At 44.1% G+C, this 20,991-nt stretch overlaps 1 protein-coding gene and 1 long non-coding RNA gene across 4 annotated transcripts in view; one reads left to right on the top strand and one right to left on the bottom strand.

Annotated features, from left to right (window-relative positions):
• Nucleotides 1–8,533, bottom strand: part of MMP16 (matrix metallopeptidase 16) — a 178,993-nt gene extending 170,460 nt beyond the window's left edge. For both annotated transcript variants that reach the window (XM_081919749.1, XM_081919750.1), the window contains exon 1: nucleotides 7,746–8,533. In XM_081919749.1, the coding sequence (XP_081775875.1) occupies nucleotides 7,746–7,877 (132 nt within the window). In that variant the 5' untranslated portion in view covers nucleotides 7,878–8,533. The remainder of the gene's footprint in view (nucleotides 1–7,745) is intronic.
• LOC309374728 overlaps nucleotides 1–20,991 on the top strand; it is a 76,391-nt gene that overhangs the window by 25,770 nt on the left and 29,630 nt on the right. For both annotated transcript variants that reach the window (XR_014170687.1, XR_014170688.1), the window contains exon 4: nucleotides 4,800–4,875. This is a non-coding gene — a long non-coding RNA (uncharacterized lncRNA). The remainder of the gene's footprint in view (nucleotides 1–4,799; nucleotides 4,876–20,991) is intronic.

Genomic DNA, 20,991 nt, shown 5'->3' with positions numbered 1-20,991 from the left:
CATACTTTACTTGGGGGAAAAAACTTCAATTTTAAAATTGACACAGATAATTTCTTGGTAAATATGCATAGGGATCAGGGTGTTAGATAAATGCAGAAACCTAAAAAGGTCATGTGCAGCAATTCAGCAACCACAGGCCATTAATTGTGAAGTCTGTTAGCAGTGAAAAACAAGTTTGCAGCCACTGTTTGCCACGGGGAAGAAAATTCTACATTTTTGACAGCATTTCTCAGAGGTTTTGATTCCACTGTGTTATGTTCCATAATAAGCAATTAAACTGCCACGATTATTAAAAGGGGAAGTTTAAAGTCACTTAAGGAACAGCTTGTAGAAGAGCAAGGCTTGCTTTGAAAATCTCACTGGATTGCTCCTAAGTATTTACCAATGATATATATGCGAGGCGGAACAACAGAAATAACATTGTGGTGGGAAATGGAAGCAAAGCTCTCAATCCTAACCATGTTTAATTAAAAGTAGGTGTCCCTGCATACACAGAAAGTTAAGGATGTGACCTCTCAGCAACTACCGGATTTTCAGTTAATATTGACTCCTATAGGGGTTGACACCAGCACATCTAATTATAATGATATAGATTTATGAGGATTCTATGGAATTTTGACTTTCATGCAACTGTGATAAACCGGGGAGCAAACACTGGGCTAGAAAATAGCAACTCATCTGATCAACTGTGATAAAAATTACCTCCAGAAAACTAGGCTTTGAAATTTTATGAAATTTGGGGGACGGGGGCTATTTCTTAATTTCAAAAATGATAAGTCAAGGTGACAGATGGGCTAATAACTTTTGTAGATTTGCAAGGCTCTGGAATTAAACTTCCCATCATGTATTTTTAACTTGATAAATGTGTGATCCAAGCCTCACCAAGAAGTTGGCTGAGAGTTTATGTGCTTCTCTTTTGGCAGAGAAGGCAGGATGGTGGTGGAATGACACTTATATCACTGCAAGCCCACATGTCAGTAAAAAAAACTCCACCAGCACAGATGTTCCTCTGGATGAGTAGCGGAATAATAAGATATGGAAGGGAATAGGAGAGGTGGGTGTTGACACATTACATCCAAAGTCCTTTCACTTCCTTGGCATTCCCACAAAAATGGCACGCCTCTCACTGTAGCCAACAGGTTGTAAGAAAAGCAAAATGGCAGTAACTTGACATGGCAGTTTCTCTGCCAGTAGTTCTCTTCTCCCACTGCTGGAAATGTGCAGTAGCCAAACCCTGCCCATGCTCCTAAGGTCTCTTATTTATTATTAGGGATTACAAGCAAGTTCAGGTTGCCAAATCTACAGAAGAACATGAAATACTGATCTATGGACACTGCAGTCTAAGTCATTGCCTGCCCTCATGTTTCACGGCACTGCAATTTGTTATTGCACCATATATCATGCATGTTAACAGCAGCATCTGCATTTTCTAGTGGACCCACAACTCCTTTCAGTAGCAAAAAAAGAGCAAACATGATTTTGCCACACAACCCACCAGCCTCAGAGCACACAGGGGAACCATGCTGGGAGCACCATGACTAGGCTTCTTCTTCTTCCTCTTATGTCCTTGCATTATCTCCTATTCTAAAAATGTGTAACAACAAATCCTCAAGAGGTTTTTATTCTATTTTATGCGAACCAGTTCAAGGTTTCCGTCAAGGAAGAGATTTAGTAAATAAATAACTAGGTATCATCAAATAAGTAGAATAATGTGGTATTTCCACCCTTACTAAAGCTGGCTAGAAGAACACGAGAGTCTTCTTCTCATTTAATAATCTCCCTTCCTCAACCTGGCTATTATGCCACTGTTAGAGAGTGGTCTGCCTCCCAATGCTCTGGCTGGCATCAGTCAGGTAGTTGACTTTGACCTATATCCTCCCTGATGCGGCAAGTTCTTCCTTGCAGCAGTCAGTGGAGTGGGATTGCTTATCTGGCTTCCCAACATGGAAGTTGCTGCCCGTAACTAAGCAGGAGAGGAGTGAGGCAGCAGGGAGGTTGGAATAGCACAGGCTCAGCAGCAGAGCCAATCCAATGCTAGTGTGCCATGCCAACTTTCCCCTCTCAGTCTACTGGCAGCAACCTCAGCACTGGGAAGCCACCCACACTGCCACACTGGTTGCTACTCCTTCCTTGCCGATTTCATGCTACTATGAATTACTTTTTATGTTGCCATAGTACTCTAGATTTGCTCTGCGGCAGCAGACTAACACAATCTACCCTGTAAAATTGACTCTTAAGCCCAATCGTTGAACATACTCGAGTGTAACAAACATTCAAGGATGACTTGACTCTTTGCGATGGCGTTAACCATCCATTCAACCAACCAAATCAGGACACAGAGTATTCAAGAGTAACAATTAAGCATGGTGCCCCCAGTTCAAGAGCCTGCTTTCACACATATTGTTGGGTGCACCCAAACCAAATCCTCATTCATTTCAGAGACAGCAGATTTCTGCACACAATCAAATGAACAGATGAATCTAATGCTCTTAAATCAATGGCACAGCCCTACATAACATGCAGATTAATTAGTTTATCATCTAAAATGATAATTTGCGGTCAAGGCCAAGACTTCCAATTCTGTATACCAAGTTCTGAACTGCCAGTGTTTATCGCTTTACTGAACAGGATTTCACATTGTCTATTGCATAGCCTTTTTATGTGACTACCAATACAGAAGTATGTGTCAACCAGGGGCGTACCTAGCTGTTCCGGCACCCAAAGCGGCAGGGGTGGGACGAACTGCCCACAGGGGCGCCGGGGTGATCCGCCCATGAAGGTGCCGCGGTGAGCTGCCCATGGAGTCCGCCTGGCAGACACAAGCCCCATGCTGCCCATTTTGGGCATCGTAGAGCCCTGAGCCACCGTGTCACTCCCAGGAGAGATGCGTGGCTCAGGCACACTACCGGCCAGACCCCGTGGTAAGTGCTGCCCCCCACGGTGTGCCATTTTGTCACCCCCTCAGGAGTGACACCCAAGGTGGGCCACACACCCCGCACCCCCCTTCCTATGCCCCTGGTCATAACCACATCACTGAGGACTATCCCATTAACAGTGTCAACAATTATTTGATGCTACTGATGACTGACATTTTTACAGCTCTCACCTAGCAGAATTTGAGTCTGCAACTCCAAGACATACAAAGAAAAGCATATATACATACACATAGTAATCTGAGCTCCAGTAATTCTAGAAAAAATCACTAATATACAGGATGGAAACCAGAAGAATCAGCCATTTCCAGATCAGGTATGGAGAGTACATGTTTGGAAGCCTCCTGCTAAAACCAAGTAATTGTGTCATGTTATACTCATCTACTCAAAGGTAAGGCACACTGAGTTCAATTGTGCTTAAACCAAAGTAAGTATAGAACTGCAGCCTAAGGGTTATAGCCAATGTTAGTTCTACTCAGAGTAGACCCATTGAAAATAATCACCATGACTTCAATCACTAACTTCAATCAGTCTTGTTGGCATTCATCTGCCTCAAGAGACAATGGGGTGCGCCTCCAGGGGTGAAGTCAAATTGCTGTGTTAACAACACCTAAATGACCTCCCTGGGGCATAAACCTGGGCAGTGTGTATGGAGGTCCTGGGCTGTACAGATGACAAGACAGCCCTCTCAGCTTCACTGATGTGGTCCAAAGGGAAGCATAGCCATATGTTTGGCACCAGATGGCTGTGGGAGTTGCATGAAGGAGGAGCACGACTGTCTGAGGGACTCCAGTCTGTAGGGTTTACTCTCTTAGCATTTTCATCTCCCGAAGATACCCCGCAAGGCAATGGAGGTTTGGGAGCAATGTTTTCCTTCTCCTAGATGGGCTACCTTCCCAGGTTGAAGAGCCCCATCTGCCCCTCGCTTCCCACTACAGCACGTGCAGAAACTACCTTCAGTCGGTCTACTCTGGTTAAAACCTAGCTGGGTAGAACCCAGTGTTTACAAAAACAGATATTCACCATAAACCATGTCTGTATGTGCAACAGGTGGTGAGTGTGTGTATACGCGCCCTCCTTTCAGTATTTGTTTTAATGCTACAAGAATGACCAAACAACAATATAAATAACACAGATCCATGTTGAAGTGGCCCTAGTGAAATTAAATTCCATTTCCTATGCTACCAACCATGTGAGCTTAGCCTCCATAAATCCATTACAATGGACTCTGGTCTACAGCAGCCCCCTCACTTCTATGTTTGTTTAAATTGCTCCTGGAACAGAATTTGCTGTGCTCAAGTAGGGATGGGTTCTCCGTGATTTATTGTCCTGTGCAAGTGTTTTATGGGTCTGGTGCTGACACAGAGAAATCCATGGCACAGAGTCACCAAATCGCTGCCAAGTCCTTCCTTAGCCTCACGTTCCCTCTGCATTGTGGCTCCGGCTACTCCGGGTTTGGTTTTTTTTACAACAACAAATGGCACTTGAAAAGCTCTCAGCCTTACTCAGAGATAAATGTAAATTAATTTCCCTTCAGCCTGGTAGCAGAGACCATGCTGATCTCAAGGAGGCAGAAGACGATAAGGCAGGACACCGCGCTTTGCTCTCAAGAGATTTATTCCAGGACCAGAGAAATCCCAGCCACCTGCTCCCTAGACAAATCAAGTGTGCTAGCCTCCAGGAATGGCAAAGATCCTTCTATGCCTGGATTATTCCACTTTAGCTTTCGAAATGGCCTACAGAACAGAGCAGTGGTGACTAATGCCTACTAGGACTACTTGAGGGCATGGCTGCTAACTGTAGGCAGAGCCAGAAGTAAGAACAGAATACACACCCTCTCCACACCTCTCTTTTTCAGGTGGCCAGAGGCAAAAAAAGAAAAAGAAAAAAGGAGAGGGTCCTTTGTTGAACAAAATCAAACGCTTGAATTTCACAGATTCAGGTAGGTAGCTGTGTTGGTGTGACACAGTCATATATATATATATATATATATATATATATTTGCTTTCGTATATATATATATTGTCCAGTAGCACATTAGAGACCAACTATCTTTGTTCTAGGTATAAGCTTTCGTGTGTATCTGAAAAAGCGTGCATGCACACAAAAGCTTATTAGTTGGTCTCTAAGGTGCTACTGGACAATTTTATATACAGTATGTATAGATATAGATATAGATAGATGATAGATAGATAGATATAGATATAGATATAGATATAGATATAGATATAGATATAGATATAGATATAGATAGATATAGTGGCTATAGAGATATAGTAGATGAATGGGGGGTGCTCGTGTAATCTCACTGTATACAAGTTGTACAAGTGACAATAAAGTATTTCAATATAGATATTGAATTTCACACTTTCACACATGACCTTCCAGTTATACACTGGCTCTGAAGCACAACTATGAAGAAGAAGAAGAAGAAGAAGAAGAAGAAGAAGAAGAAGAAGAAGAAGAAGAAGAGTTTGGATTTGATATCCAGCCTTTCACTCCCTTTAAGGAGTCTCAAAGCGGCTCACATTCTCCTTTCCCTTCCTCCCCCACAACAAACACTCTGTGAGGTGAGTGGGGCTGAGAGACTTCACAGAAGTGTGACTGGCCCAAGGTCACCCAGCAGCTGCATGTGGAGGAGCGGAGACTCAAACCCAGTTCCCCAGATTACAAGACTACCGCTCTTAACCACTACACCACACTTAACCACTACACCTGAAACATTGTATCAGGAAGCGGGAAAACACTAAACCCACTTCTCCAACTTTTCTTCATTCATAGTTTTCCCTCCGTACTTCACTGTTCCATGTAAGTCTAGTTTCTCCCCCTTGCTACTTACTGGTGTCTTCCTAGATTCCCTAAACTATCCTTTCACTCCTCATGTCCTAGCACCATCTGCTGCTGGCCTGCGTCCTGCAGAGTAGACAGCTGGCAAAGCAACTAGCTGTGGCAGGAGGAAATGCTTCTGGAGCTGGAAAGCCTACCTGACTCCCTGCATGTGGCACTATCTAGGCGTGATGCTATTGGGTGGCTTTCCCCCCTTCCCCTTGGCAGTCTCCTCCACTTCTCATTGGAAGAATGAGCGTAAAGAGGGGAATAAAGGATGTTCTCGAGAGCAGAATGAGTTTGGCTAAGTGGCATTCCTGCCACAGTCAGCTCCAACAGCCATAACCAGAATTAGGCCAAAGGGTGTCAGGTATTGCTCACACCTTTCAGCCTAGCCCTATGACAAGACATCGGGGGAAAGAGTTGGCAATACAGGGTTGTGGGAGGAAGCCAAAATGAAATATAGCCAAGACGGAATAGCCAGGATAGCCCTGAAACAATAGATGAATGTGACCAGGTTTGGGAAATTCAGTCATAGACAAGTATCCTTAGAAGAGAAAGACAAATTATATTATTGACATACACAGAAAATTTGAGTCTTATATGGTCAGACTAAAGAGAGTCTCCTCTTATGGCTAAAAAAAGGGGGGGCACATCCAGAGAAAGCTTGAGATCCTGAGAGCCAGAAGAACAGGAGTTTACGAGGAAGAAAATTTCAAATGTGCACGACTAAGAGACACTTTGGGTCTGAAGAAGCACTGGGGTCAGCAAAGGATTGAGCTGCAGGTGTGTAATCAGTAAGACGGATCAAGTCTGATACAGGAATGGGAGTTGTTATGGTTTGTGTGGTCTCTTTCAACTCCTGAACCAGCAGCAGTGGGTGAGCAAGATGAAAGGAGGCCATGCATAAGGATGATAACATAAGGGACAAACTGGGACTGATTTGGCAGACAGATGGACAGACATTATGGTGCAAAGCATATGAGAAAAGGACAAAAGCTGAGAAAATGCAGGACACTCAATAATCAACCACACTTAGGCTGCGACTCTATACACACACAAAGTGCAGGCAAGCCCCACCGAACTCAATAGGCATTACTGCTGAGTAGACATGTACAGGGTTTGTGCTGCAAAAGCCAGATCCAGTGTTTATACATTGGGCTGAGGCTAAAAACTGGGGGAGTAGTAGGGTGTGGATCCCAGCTGAAGTCTAGCCGTTAACCCAGAGCAGATCCTATCCAGATGCTGTTCACCTTCTCACATTTTAACTAACTTCACAAAGTTCCTCTCCACCTCTTAACAACGCCCGCCTCCCTTCACCGCCCCGTTTGCAGCTGCCTGAGGGGACATCCGTTTAGCCATTACAGCAGCCCCTGGAGCAAAAGTCCACAGGAATGTTTCAAAGTGACAAAAGAAACCTTGTCCTGTTCAATGAATGCCTTTTCCCTCTCCACTTTCATTTAAACAACAACGCCCTGATCTTAGTAATATAAATTCCTGCCCCCTCCCCAACTTAAACTCCCATTCAGACTGTTCTTGCGTCTTAATGTCCCGTGGCTACTTTTAACCTACCACCCGTCACGTACGGATGCATGCGCGTTTTGGAGAGGACCACTTCACCACCACCCCATCTCTTTTTAAAGTAGGGGAGGGACAGTACTGCCAGGGCGCAATGGTGAATCCCCCGGAGCCCAGCACCGTGGCTTTTCGCCGTCCTGGGCATCAAGGGATCCTGAGACCAAGAGGCGGCTCACCAGAAACGGGAAACTCTGTTGGCTGCAGGAAGGAAAAGCGTCCTGGCTGCGCTCGCAGAAGCGACTGGCTGCGCTCGCAGAAGCGACTGCTGGGGAGGTTTGGGATTTCTCCTACACCCTGTTATTTTTTTATTTTATTTATTTATTTCTGCACGTTGAATCAATGCAAGAAGCAACCCAGACAAGAGAGGAAACACACAGAGAGACAGACATAGATGTGCATAGATCTTACCTCTACATTGAAATACTGCTCCGCTCTGCACCCAGTAGCCCATAAAATCCAAAGCAAGGCTTGCAAGAAAAACACCCTGGAATGATGCACGAAATCCCCCCGGCTTGCAGTGCTGAAGGCGAGTAAGATCATAGTGAACTGTGCTTCAATGGAGAAGGCAGAGACGGCGGGCGAGCGGGAGAGAGAGAGAGAGCGCGCGCGCTCCTTGCCTTCGCTGCCTTCCTCCTCCTTCTCCTTCTCCACCTCCTTCTCCCTCTTCTCTCTCTCTCCCCTTCCGAACAGCCAAAACAAAAACACAACACGCACACTCGGGTGGGTTTCTCTCTCTCTCTCTCTCTCAAATGGGAGAAGAGGGGAGGGGGAGAGATTCCCCCCGCGCTGTCGAGGAGGAACAGCTCGACGCAGGTTCACCTCCAGAGGCAGCAAGAGGAGGAGGAGGAGGAGGAGGAGGAGGGGAGAGGAGACCCTTCAGTCCAGGACGCGGCGCGGCGGCATCGAGCTCGGTCAGCTCTTCCACATCCTCCTCCTCCTCGCTCGTCCCGTCCGGGAGGGAACGCGGCGTCCAAGTGCAGCTGCGGCTCCGGCGAGGCGCCTCGTTTGCACAGCAACCGCCTGCCTCCGCCTCCGCCTCCGCCTCCTCGGGCTGCAGCCCCTCCTCCGGCTCGCCAAGGCCTCCTCGGCTGCCTGGCCGCCCGTGCTCCGCTTCCCCGGCTGCGCTTATGCCTCTCGGCTCGCCCCGCCACTCCAGAAACGTTCATCCGTCATCTACATAACTCCTCCTCCTCTTCTTCCTCGCGCGGACCTGAGAGGGGACCGCCCTCCCCAGGCTCCTCCGGGGGGGGGGAAGGAGGGGAGGAGGGGTCCGCCGGCGCCTGCGTGGATATCTGCCGCCTCGGCTCCGGCCAAGGCCAGCCCTGGACGGGGTTTGGTGGGGAGAGGCAGGGAGGAGGTTCCTTGTAGGGCTGGGTGGAGGAATGAATGGGATCGCAAAGGAAATGGGCCGCTGAAGGGGGGAGGGGGTTTGGAAGAAACACCCACTCCCCAGAGTGAGACGCCTTTGTGCTTCTGTCCACACAATGGGAGTTAAGAGATGTCCGCTTTTTTCCTTTTCCTTTTTTTTTTTGCGTGTAAAAAAAATGGAATCTTCCTCTGATTGAGTCGCAAAGTCACACCTTTGTTTAGGCTCTTCTCTTTTTGTCACACAAGCACGGCAGGTAAGGTCTCTTAACACTCCGCCCCCCAATAATATATAAAAATATTCCAACAACATCCCTGTTTTGGATTTCGGGAAGCAGAGTTTGAGGACGACAACGTTGTCAGGACTAAGGGACGAGGGAGTTTGGAAGGTGGTGAAATCATCTCTTAAAGAAGCAAAGAGGGGAAGATGAAAGGGCGTGAGTTGTCTTGATCTTAGCAGAGACAAAAGGCGGGGGTTGCGCTCAACGGCGTTAAACTCCCCTTGACTTTATTTCTCAGTAAACGCTCAGGTTGCTGCAGGCAGGGAATGGGGACGTGTTAACAAGGTTTTAGGTAGGAAACAACGGTGACCGTTGTAAAGAAAACAATGATTCACACAGCTTTGGAGAAGAAGCAAAGGGTTAAATCTTTCACTGTGTAGCAATGGGGGGGGGGGACGACTGCCTTAAGGTTGTAGAACTGCCTTTCTTGGAAGTTTGCAAGGGAAGGCTGGGCAGATGCTTTGAATACATGATATCCTACTTTGCATATGAGGGTTGGACTGGGATGATTCATTGGTTCACCTGGATGGAAGAAGGAGTGTCTTGAGAAGGGGCATATTGTAAAGTGAGGCTGTTCCATTTGTTTCATTGGAATGTGATGATACAAGGAACAGGCACACTTCTCCACACTGTTTACGAATTCTTCTTATATCTGCTGACTTCCCCTGGCCACCCTCTTCCCTAGTAAAGGTAAAGGGACCCCTGACCATTAGATCCAGCCATGACCGACTCTGGGGTTGCGGCGCTCATCTCGCTTTTACTGGCCAAGGGAGCCGGCGTACAGCTTCCAGGTCATGTGGCCAGCATGACTAAGCCGCTTCTGGCGAACCAGAGCAGCGCACAGAAACAACGTTTACCTTCCCGCCGGAGCGGTACCTATTTATCTACTTGCACTTTGATGTGCTTTCGAACTGCTAGGTTGGCAGGAGCAAGGACCGATCAACGGGAGCTCAGCCCGTTGCGGGGATTCAAACCGCTGACCTTCTGATCGGCAAGTCCTAGGCTCTGTGGTTTAACCCACAGCGCCATCCGCGTCCCTTACCTGTTCCCTAGTTCCTTGCAAATTCCACTGAATGCGCATAGGCTTCATTTTCATGGATACTGAGGACATTGAGCTGTGGGCTTTGGAGCTGCCATAAAACATGCAATTCTCACATCCTCTTAGTGGACTAAGAATCTGGTCCATGATGTGGGATGGTCCTATGAGAGCTCAGCCTCACAGAGAGGATATATGCTTAATATTTTGAAATATTTTGAAAGAGACTAGGTCTTGGATGATGATATGAACTTAGCAGTGATACGAACTGGTAAAACGATGAATGAATTTAACCTATTGATTTGTCAGACATACCAAAACCTTGGGTTGTTATCCTTAGTTTCTAGTATATCATCCATAGAGGTCAATTTCTGTTTGCCAGTACAGTACAATTGTCAATCTTTTATTATCTCTAATATTAATTAATGGTGAATTCTAGAATATAGCATTTAACAGATGCACAAGTGCTTGTCGTAAAATGATTGGCAGTCAAATCCTCAGCCAGTCCTGTGTATCAAAATTTACTGAAATAAGGCAATGAAGATTCCAGATCCAGTCTGACATCAAGTGTCTCATACGCGACTGGGTGAAATAAAACTGCGAACAAAGTAGCAATAAAAAAACCTGCTTGCATCTGTGTACCACAGAACAATGGCCCCTCTTGCAGAATATGTCCCTGGGATCTAGTATACGTATCCCAGGGTACGTGTCCATATCTGTTATACACTTTAAGGGACATTTTACAAGCCATTTTAAGGGCACTTTATAGAATTGGAACCTTTTCCCTATACAAATTATTAGAGGCCCCCTGGCCTCATTCATCTCTTTTTCCATTTTTTAAGGGGAAATGGCACAGGTGATATAACTTGAGAACATGCACATGGAGTGTTTTTGACCCAGAAGTTCTAAATTTTTAACAAACCCTTTTCCTGGTAGTGAGTCATTCACTTTACTTGATAGTACCTGTGCCCATGGCAAAGAGCAACAAAGTAATATGTCAGCAGCACAAGTGTTTCAGCTTTATTGACCCATCTGTAGAAAACAATCAGTTCTTCATATTTTGTATCGCTAGGATCGGATGCTGGAGGCCTAAAGTCTGTGTAACATTGTTGCTTTACATGTGTTCAGCCGAGTGCTCTCTTCCCCACCAAGATATTTTGTTGCTATGGCAATCAAAAATATTTCCGTTACGCTCAGTTCACACACTAAGTCAGTCCCACATATTATTTCAAAGGTGATAAAATGGAGGTTGGCGATCTGGGGACACCATACAAAAAGGTTTGGGGGGGGGGGTTAAAAAAATATATTCGCATTTTACAAAAAAAATATCTCATTTTTTAAAACACAATTGTGCATTTCCTGCGACTCATTTTTTTAAAAAATGAAGCCTTTAATGACATCATTATCTTAAATAGATATGTCTGGCCTATATAAAGTTATAGAATTGTTAGCTTCTTCCACACTAGAGGGAGATATGCATGTCTTTCATATTTGATATTTAAACTGAAGTTATATCTACTACAACGTTTGCTGAGTGATTTTGTTTTTTTCATTTTGCATGAAAAGATAACGTTACAAATATTTTCAGTGAAAATAATCACAACTTGAAGCAGACTTATCCTCCTTCATTTGGTTATATCTAGAGAATACACTAAATGTCCACTATGGAAATGAAATGTTCCGTTCCATGAAATGATCCAAAATGCACCAGATTGAAGTTTGTAGGGATGTCATGACTGAGAATGCTGCTTTCTTTGGCAGGATCCCTTGGAGAAGAAACTTGTGTAGTCAGGTCCAATTCAGAATCAATGATAAGACAATGTCAAAAAGCATATCATCTGTAGTTTATGATAATATTGTTATAGGTTTGGGATGGATGATATTGGTGTGGTCCTTCCAGCCCCGTAATTCTGTATCCAGTGATGCTTAGAATCTAGTAAAAGAAACTGTGGAACCAGTCAGATCAGTCTCTTTATAATGACCTTAGTTGGCCCATTAAGTACTGCCATTTACATGTCCAAAAAGGTTGCCTTCTTGCTATATAGACAAATAGGTGGGTCTTTCAACAGCTCACCTGGGTGAATGCCACTTCATCCTAGGATGGAGAACATTAGGCCAAGGAGGCCTATGGGAGTGAATTTTTGCTGATTCTAGAAACTGAAGACACAGAGGCTTGTTTTGCTCTGTGCTGGAACCAAAACTATCACTTGGAGATCTCCCTATAACCTAATGGGGGAGGCAAGATCTGTTGGGATGTTAATGTTGTGAGCCCTTCCATGCTCTGTTCAGTTTGCATATATGTATAAATAAAACATATATCCTAAAGGCACCACAATCTCCATTGACCTTCATGCCAAGGAAATCAGGCCTTGCATAGCTGCAGGAACCCCCAAAGCTTCTCACCACTCAGAGATTGGGGTGTGTGCAACAAAATTGATATAATTATTCCAGGAAGTCAAATGGAAAAGTGGGATGGCCCAGTCAGGATACATGACCAGAAGGTGAAAGGAAGCAATGTTTGGGATCATTCATCAAAATCATGCAACATGGAATGAGGGGAGTGACCAAGATAGGTCCTAGCTATTGCTCTCGTGATCAAAGCTGGATCTAGAAAAACAACTCTTCTGTACTGCTCATGTCTAGTATTTTAAGTCCACAAAGAGAAGGTCGGACATTAGCAGCAGGGAGAGGGGAAGTCATGATGGAAGAGTGAAACATAGTGATACTCATGTTCACTGGGTGTGTCCAGTACAATGCAACCCAGGGAGTCACTTGCATTCCTAGGAGATAAAAAAAACAAGGCCTGGTATGGTGTACACATAGTAGCTTTTGCAACCTTACCGTAATATTTAGGTCACAAAAAGGCAACATGCTTTCCAGGCTGCTGGATCAGTTTCCAAATAAAGACCAGGGATAAGGAATCTGCTCCCTTGAAATCTTGTTGGACTCCAACTCCCATCATTCCTGGCCATTGATCATACTGTACTAGCTGGGGCTGATGGGAGTTGGAGTCTTGCAACAATTGGAGGGCCACAGGTTCCCTTTCCCTGGTGTATGCCATCAGACGCAGTAGTAAGCAGTTTCTGAGTCAGCTTTTTCTTACCCTTTTGGCACTGACATTTTTATTCCTTCAAGCAGATCAGATAGCCATTCTTGGAAGAAGTTATCTGAACTATTTGGCAAGCAATCCAGTTTTGAAAGGAAATAAATAAATGCTATGGGAAGTATATTAAAGACTTTTCTGCCCTAGCTGCACACTAGACTTTCTGCATAATTGCACAGGAGCTGTAATTGTGAGCCCTCTGAACAGTCCAATACTGGTCTGTTCAAAGTTGCTACCAGGGAACAGAGGTGGGATTTACAATGCAAAATGCAGGGAATAGGTGCTAATGTAATGGTGAGTCAGATGGGAGAGGCAAGGTCATGTAGCCTTGTCGATATGGAAACAGCAATACTGATTGCATACGTCAAGTGACTGTATAGCAGCTCAGTGAGGACAGAAGAAAGGTGATGCTATTCTGAGAAAAATAGGATGAGGTAACAGAACCAAGAAAGAAGCCGGAAGTTTAAAAATCAGCATGATGTGATTCCAGGATGGAACAGGTCATGAGATCACTTATGAGAAAGGCTTTTGAGAACTATGTTATTCAAAAGGATATTTTGTTGATGCATATTTGAAATGATGCATTTGTTGGGCAGGTGGAAAGAAGATTAATGACAGGAATTCTGCCATTTGTTGTGTTCTCTATGTCCCTGGTTAGCAAAGTGTGGTGTCTTATTTTGCCTCATCTACTTAGCTGGAATATGAGTATCTAAATTCTTTGCAGAAATGGATCACCAATGGATTATTGCCCTTCTAAAGGATATAAACAACTTATGGACATTTTAAATCAACAGAGGGGAGAAAAAAACCCTAGTGAGTTGTGTTTTGTCTTCCAATGAATGGCCAAGGCTAGGGAGCGCATTGCACTCCAGCTTTCCTTCAAGGAGCTCAAGGAAGTCTACTTCCCTCCCCATTTTACCATAACAACCCTGTGGGATAGGTTAGGCAGAGAGTTTGTGACCAGCCCAAAGTCATCCAGTGAGCTCCATGGCCAACTGGAGATTTGAATCTGGACCTGCTTAGTTCTATCCAATACTCTAACCACTACATCACACTTCACCATTTTCATTTATTCCTTTATCAGCTTTTGTCTAAGGAAGTCACTGCAATATTATTCTATTTTACCCTGTGAGGTAGGTTACATTCAACAACATGGTCAGGGAGCTTAGAGAACAAATTTCATGACTGAGCTGGCTGCAGATATTAATTCTTGCTTTCCCAATCCTCTTGACTAAAGAAAGGGATGGTGAATCTGTTTCCCTCCAGATGTTCTTAGACTCCAGCTCCCTTCAGCTGCATCCATCATGGTCAGTGGCCAGGCATGATGGGGACTGCAGTCTATCAACATCTGGAGAGCCACAAGTTCCCTATTCCTGGCTTTAAAAATATGGCCATGTCAAAACTGACAGGCAACATATTGGGCACAATGATGTCAAGATTGGCAAATTGCCTGATGTACAAATAAATAAAAGACAAACCATGGTCATTGCTAAAATGTCGGACTACAAATCTAATGTGAGAGCCTTTCCTGAAGTTGGCAAATAAGATGTATAGCAAAAATTCATTATAGGGCTGTCATGTCCAAATACAAAATTATGCCACTAATTCTGTAGATTTCATCATTCTGTTTATTGAGACATATATCTGTCATGACCTGAGAGTCCAGGATTGGGAAAGACACTGAGTCAGAGGCTATAGTGTTACCAAATAAGGAATCAAACTGACTTCCTGGCTCTAAGCCTGGTGCTGTTGATGAGGGAACCACTGAATCTGAAGCTGGCAGGCAGGAGGCCAGTGAACCAGATGCCACAGCACCAGAGTCTGTGGAACTGCCAGGATCCTCTCAGTCACCGTCCCCTGAGCCTGAAGAACAGTGCCACCCACGGTATTTTTCTAGTCCATTGTCATTGGGAGCCCAGAAGGCTATGGGATGAGAAGTGCCCATATTTAGGCTTGGGTGTTGCCACTTACAGAGACTCTACGCCTCCAGAGGGGACAGAGGCTAGGAGAGGTGGATTTGGACTAGAGACTCCAAAAGGCCTCAGTTCACTTCCAGTCCTTTTTGGAGCAAGTTGCTCAGTAGGAACTCTCCATGGTGCTGCAGCAAGTAACCTGCTGTTTCCTAGTTCTATTGGACCAGTCAGCAGCCTTTTATACCACCAACCATGACATCCTTCTGGACCGTCTAGAGCAGGCATAGGCAAACTCGGCCCGCCAGGTGTTTTGGGACTACAACTCCCATCATCCCTAGCTAACAGGACCAGTGGTCAGGGATGATGGGAGTTGTAGTCCCAAAACATCTGGTGGGCCAAGTTTGCCTCTGCCTGGTCTAGAGGAGCTGGGAGCAATGCGCTCTGTGTGGGGCTACCTTTGAAGATGACGCGGAAACTACAACTAATCCAGAATGTGGCAGCTAGACTGGTGACTGGGAGTGGCCACCAGGGCCATATAACACCAGTCCTTAAGGTTCTTCACTGGCTCCCAGTACGTTTCCAAGCACAATTCACAGTGTTGGTGCTGACCTTTAAAGCCCTAAATGGCCTTGGCCCGGTGTACCTGAAGGAGCGTCTCCACACCCATCACACAGCCCAGACACTGAGGTCCTTCTCTGAGAGTCTTCTGCTGGTTCCCTCACTGTGAAAGGGAAGTACAAGGAACCAGGCAGAGAGGCTTCTCAGTAGTGGCCCACTTCTTGTGAAATGCCCTCCCTTCAGATGTCAAGAAAATAACTATCTGACTTTTAGAAGACATCTGAATGCAATTCTGTTTGGGGAAGTTTTTAATGTTTGATGTTTTTAGAAATGTTGCAAGCTGCCCAGAGTGGACAGGGTATGAAAAGAAGAAGAAGAAGAAGAAGAAGAAGAAGAAGAAGAAGAAGAAGAAGAAGAAGAAGAAGAAGAAGCAGCAGCAGCAGCAGCAGCAGCAGCATTATGGCTGAACAAAATATGGCAATATGCAGGTTTCAAACAGTACAGAACATGCCTCTGGATGCTTACTGATAGGTAAATTCCACTGTGGTTAATGGGGCTAATTGCCTTCAAAAATGACATACGATTGCAGTCTAGGTTATAAAGTGTAAGTAGCTTATACAATGATACGCAAACACTGGTGTGCAGTTTCGCAGAAAGTGGGTGAAGTCTCTCCTACCTTCTCAGCCCCCTTAACTTTGAGAAGGGGCAAGGCATAACTGGTAGCAAAGATAGCTCACAAAACACAGAAAAGCCCTTGCCAGCCACATATTTACTGCAAATTACTTCCCCAGGAACACCATTTGTCATTTCCTATGTGCCCATTTCCTGTTTGGGAGCATGGGATTTTCATTTCCCCCTGCCTCCCGAATTGAATGATCATTCCCAGAGCATAAAGACTTGGGAAGCTTTTGTTAAGTATCCTGCCTATATGGTTCCCTAATAATTTGTTTGATTATAAAACCAACTGTAACAAACAAGGCATGGATCTTCTCTTGCTTTAATGCATTTTGTGATCTTGTAGTAATTTTGTAAGTAAAACAGCTGCTCTTGCAGATGTGCATCCCATGCATGTAAAAACATCTCTAGATTGGGGCACATATTTCTGGCTTCCCTCTGTAATTCATTTAATATTTTTTTACTTCTGAACGACTGTGCCTCATATGCAAGATTTGTTCCCTATCCCCAAAACAGTCCTGGCAACTTTGACATGCCAACTAATTTGGAAAACTTAACCAAGCATTTGAGACTCGGTAGAACTTGAATAATGGCTGGGGATGATTGAGTTTGATTAATACACGCACAGCAGCATTCAAGTGACAATCACACACTTGGTTTAATTGCATGGTTTGAAACTTATAAAATCTCATTAGGTTTGCTCAGCTGCTGTGTCACTACAGGGTTGATTCCGAACTCCAGTACACAGTAGGCCTCATTCATTCTGATCCTGTAGAAAAGGTATTTATACCTTCAAGTTGTGCTATATTATGATCACAGATACAATCCATTAAGAAGAAAGCCCCATGAAATGTCAAAAGGAATGATGTTTTCAAGTGAATATAGTGCAGTGTGTGTTTCGAAGAACCATATTATTCTTTATTTCAGGATAACAGTGCAACTGCATATAAATGAACCCACTAGAGGGCAATAACACTGCTAATCTCATTGATGTTTCTGCCTCACTCTTTTACTGTGAAAGTAACACAAACAAAGCCAGCTCTTTTCCTAGTTGGGCGTTTGTTTGATTTTCAAGATTTTATGAATCCAGCACCTGGAAGCACCCAAGGCAACTTAACGTCATTAAAGCGAAAGAGATTAATATTAGCTTTAGAATACAGTAAAATTAAAATGGATATAAAAATCTCACAAGGAGCTCAAGAACTGCACCTGACATAATGCCAAGTCTTCCAGTATTTTTGGCTCTACAGTACACAGCTGAAACGAACACAGCTGAAACAAGCAACCTATGGACAGCAAGGCTTGGGAACCACCTACATTTCAGCTCAGTACAGCACAGAAACTGATTGATTGGATTTCTAGAATGTCCATCGCACAATACTAGGCTGGGTCACATAATAGCAGACAACAAAGGGGATCCTACACACAAAAGGGTTGTGTGTATGGGGGATGGTAAGTAGTAGGACAGTGTGTGTGTGTGTGTGTGTGTGTTTACAAGGTGAAGAACCTCTGGCCCATCAGACTATGCTGGGCAAAGCACACCCACCTGCCAGTCACTGGGCATAATATGACAAAGAGATCTTTTATCTCTGATATAAGCACTAAGTACTAAGATCAGAGATAATGTATTTCTGATCTTAGTGCCAAGCAACACAAGCACCATTCCTGAAAGCAAAAGCTTACCTCTGGTCCTAGTGCTATGGGATGATGTTGATGATTTATTAGTCACTTTTCCCCTAGAAATTTGAAACCAGAATGAGTTTAGAAACAAGCAAAAAGAAAGAAAGAAAGAAATGCTCACCATCAATTAAAAAGAGCAGATTATGTGGTGGTGCCCAGAATCTGGTGTGATGTGTTGTTGAACTGATCAGAAACAATGACTACATCAGGCATAGGCAAACTCGGCCCTCTAGATGTTTTGGGACCACAACTCCCATCATCCCTAGCTAACAGGACCAGTAGTCAGGGATGATGGGAGTTGTAGTCTCAAAACATCTGGAGGGCCGAGTTTGCCTATGCCTGGACTACAGCTCTATCAAACTCAACAGATATGTAAGTGGACAATTGCTAAGAAAGTTGAAAACTCAAAAAAATGAAACTAAGAACATTAGCAGAACCCTGTTGGATGGGTATCCAGTCTAGAATCCTGGTGTCACAGTGGCCAAGTAGAGGCAAAGAAGGAACATCTCTCTGTTACATTGGGAACTAAGCTGGTGCTCTTGTTCTCCAGTCCAGTTGGCTGAAGTTGTGTAGCTGGGGAAGAATGTGAATGGGGATGGATAGCTGGAGGTATATGCTGCGGGAAGCAAGAAACTGAAAAATGAATGAATGGTGTTGACATCCAATTGTACATGTAATTGTGACTATTCTCCATCCACATGTCATTATTCCCTAGTGCCAGATTACCAAATAAGAGTAGGCACCGTCCTATGGGCCCCACACCTTTTAGGGACCCCATGACAACAGATCAAAATAATATTGATTTGGTAAAATAAAAAACATATTAGGGGATAATTTGCAAGGGCCCCCCTAGGCAGTCGCCTAGGGGCACCCACAAGGTTTAATTTGGCACTGTTGCTTCCAGTGGGAATTCTATTTTGATGTGCACTTGAATATATTTTTCTGCCACTATTCTGTGAACCCCTGCAGTTGATGCTGGTAAGCAGCAAGTATCAGTAAATTTGGGGGAAAGAAAGCTCTGAGTGGGTTTTCAGATCCTTCAGTCTTATGGCTCTAATGGAGTACCCACACTTTTAATAGTTGTGTAGAAGAGGGAGTTTCAGTAGGTGCAGCCTGTTGAGAAGTCTCCCGCTGGTCACTTGCTTAATTTACTGAGGTGGGGACAAAAGGGTAAGCTTCTGGGAAATGATGCTGGGCCCCAGGCATCTAGTACTGGATGTTGCCACATGGACCTAATGGTTTCCAGCATCTTTTGGATGTTTCTGTCAGTGCCACCAAGTTTGGAAAAGGAGGAGCTCATGAGAGGGTCTCAGGCTTCTGAGTCGAAATGTATCCAGGATGTAAACTACAAGAAGCTGATGTCCAAACACATTTCCCTTTTGTGATCCCATCAGTATCTTTCAGGATGGGTGGATGGAAGGCCTTCCTTTACAATAAATATTTACAAAATCTTTACATTGGCCCTCCCTTGTAATAAATCTTTACAGATTTTTGAGAGATCATGTAATCAGGGCTTAATTTAACCGCAACACAAAATTGTGTTGGGACTATATTCTTGCGCTCCGATTATTTAAAGGAATAGAGTGTGGAGCATTATGGTGATGTGTCACTTATCAGTGAATCTGACGATTTGCTTCAGGAGCTGGAAAGATGAGAAGTTAAATGATGTCCTAATTTGGATGGTGCCCAAATTCTATCCTGAACAGCATATCATAACAAACAGAACAGCTGGACAGGAAGAGGCTGCATTTGTAACACTATATGTTGCCAGTGTATTAGGGAAAAAAGACAGTTGAAATAAATATCTGAAAGAATATGTAATTCATTGTTTGTGAGACCAGGCGGGGCGGGGGGAGCAATTCGTTTAGGAATGAAGAATCTCGTATAAATGGGTTTGTTCAAAAGCTCATTGCAGTCAAGGAAGCATCACAATTCTGACGAATTAAGGCATAATTTGTCCTGGGTGTTAAGCCTCATATTTTGTAGTAAATAATATGTCAGAACTACAAGCACTAGTAGTTTGTGGTGTTTACTTACTCCTAGGTAAATGCACACCATCTTACCATCTGAAATCATTTATAACATACAAGGGTTGTTCATTTCAGGATTACTTGTACAGGAAACATACCAGGCAGGTTATGATAGGCTCTGTACCCAGTATTCAGAACAAAGGAAAATGTATTTAGACAGACAAAAGTCCTAGTCAGACATTAAAAGGACACATGGGAGAATAAAGGGTATTTTTTTCTTGGGGGTGGTGAACATGCACCAATAATCCTAATTTCCTGTCTCTTCTGACTCCACAACTGACCATATTCAGTGGGCCACTCTGAAGGAAGATTCTTGGTATGTTTGGCTGTTGAGCTGAACACACTTAAAATCTTCCCCACTTCCCCAATTTCACAGGGGTCCAGATTGTGGGAAGGTTTCTAAGCACTCAGCACACTCAGCTGAAAGGGAAAAGAAACTCAGTTCAGACCTTTGGTACATGAACTCTGCCCTGACCAGCTCGGTACGAGATGGTAGGAGATGCTACTTGTAAGATCTCCAAATAAAAGGGATCGGCTGTTGTGTTCAAACTTCTAGGGCCCTGGAGTTCTTTAGGGTTGTTGCTCCTTATTTTTAAAAAGACTGATCAGCAGCACTAAACATCAGAATATGAAATCCAGAATATGAAAGATCCGCCATTGCCTGAAGTGAGGTGACTGGAATCCAGACATGAAATGTAAATTTTGGAAAAGATAACTTGAAAGGCTCTTTGGAATCTTACCATTTATGGATTCATTTTCCCTATGACAAAATGTGCTTTTAGAGTTGCTTCTAACTGAATTCTCTCTGCTATTCTAAATTCCAAACTCTGAACTTTAGGAATATTTTTTCTGCTGTAAGAAAACAAACAACAGCTACATAAAGCATATTCGTGTGTGGTCTCACCAGCTGTGGCACCTCCACACAGTCACATATCAGAAGCGATGTCCAGAAGAAATGTCTTTGCAAGTGCAAAGTTCATTCATACAATGAAGCCTTGCAACCCACTTGCTCC

The sequence above is a fragment of the Podarcis melisellensis genome (genome assembly GCF_964234715.1).
Source record: "Podarcis melisellensis genome assembly, chromosome: 7".
NCBI classification, from domain to species: Eukaryota; Metazoa; Chordata; class Lepidosauria; order Squamata; family Lacertidae; genus Podarcis; species Podarcis melisellensis.
The sequence above is the reverse complement of the archived record's forward strand: the minus strand, read 5'-3'. Positions and strand labels throughout refer to the sequence as shown.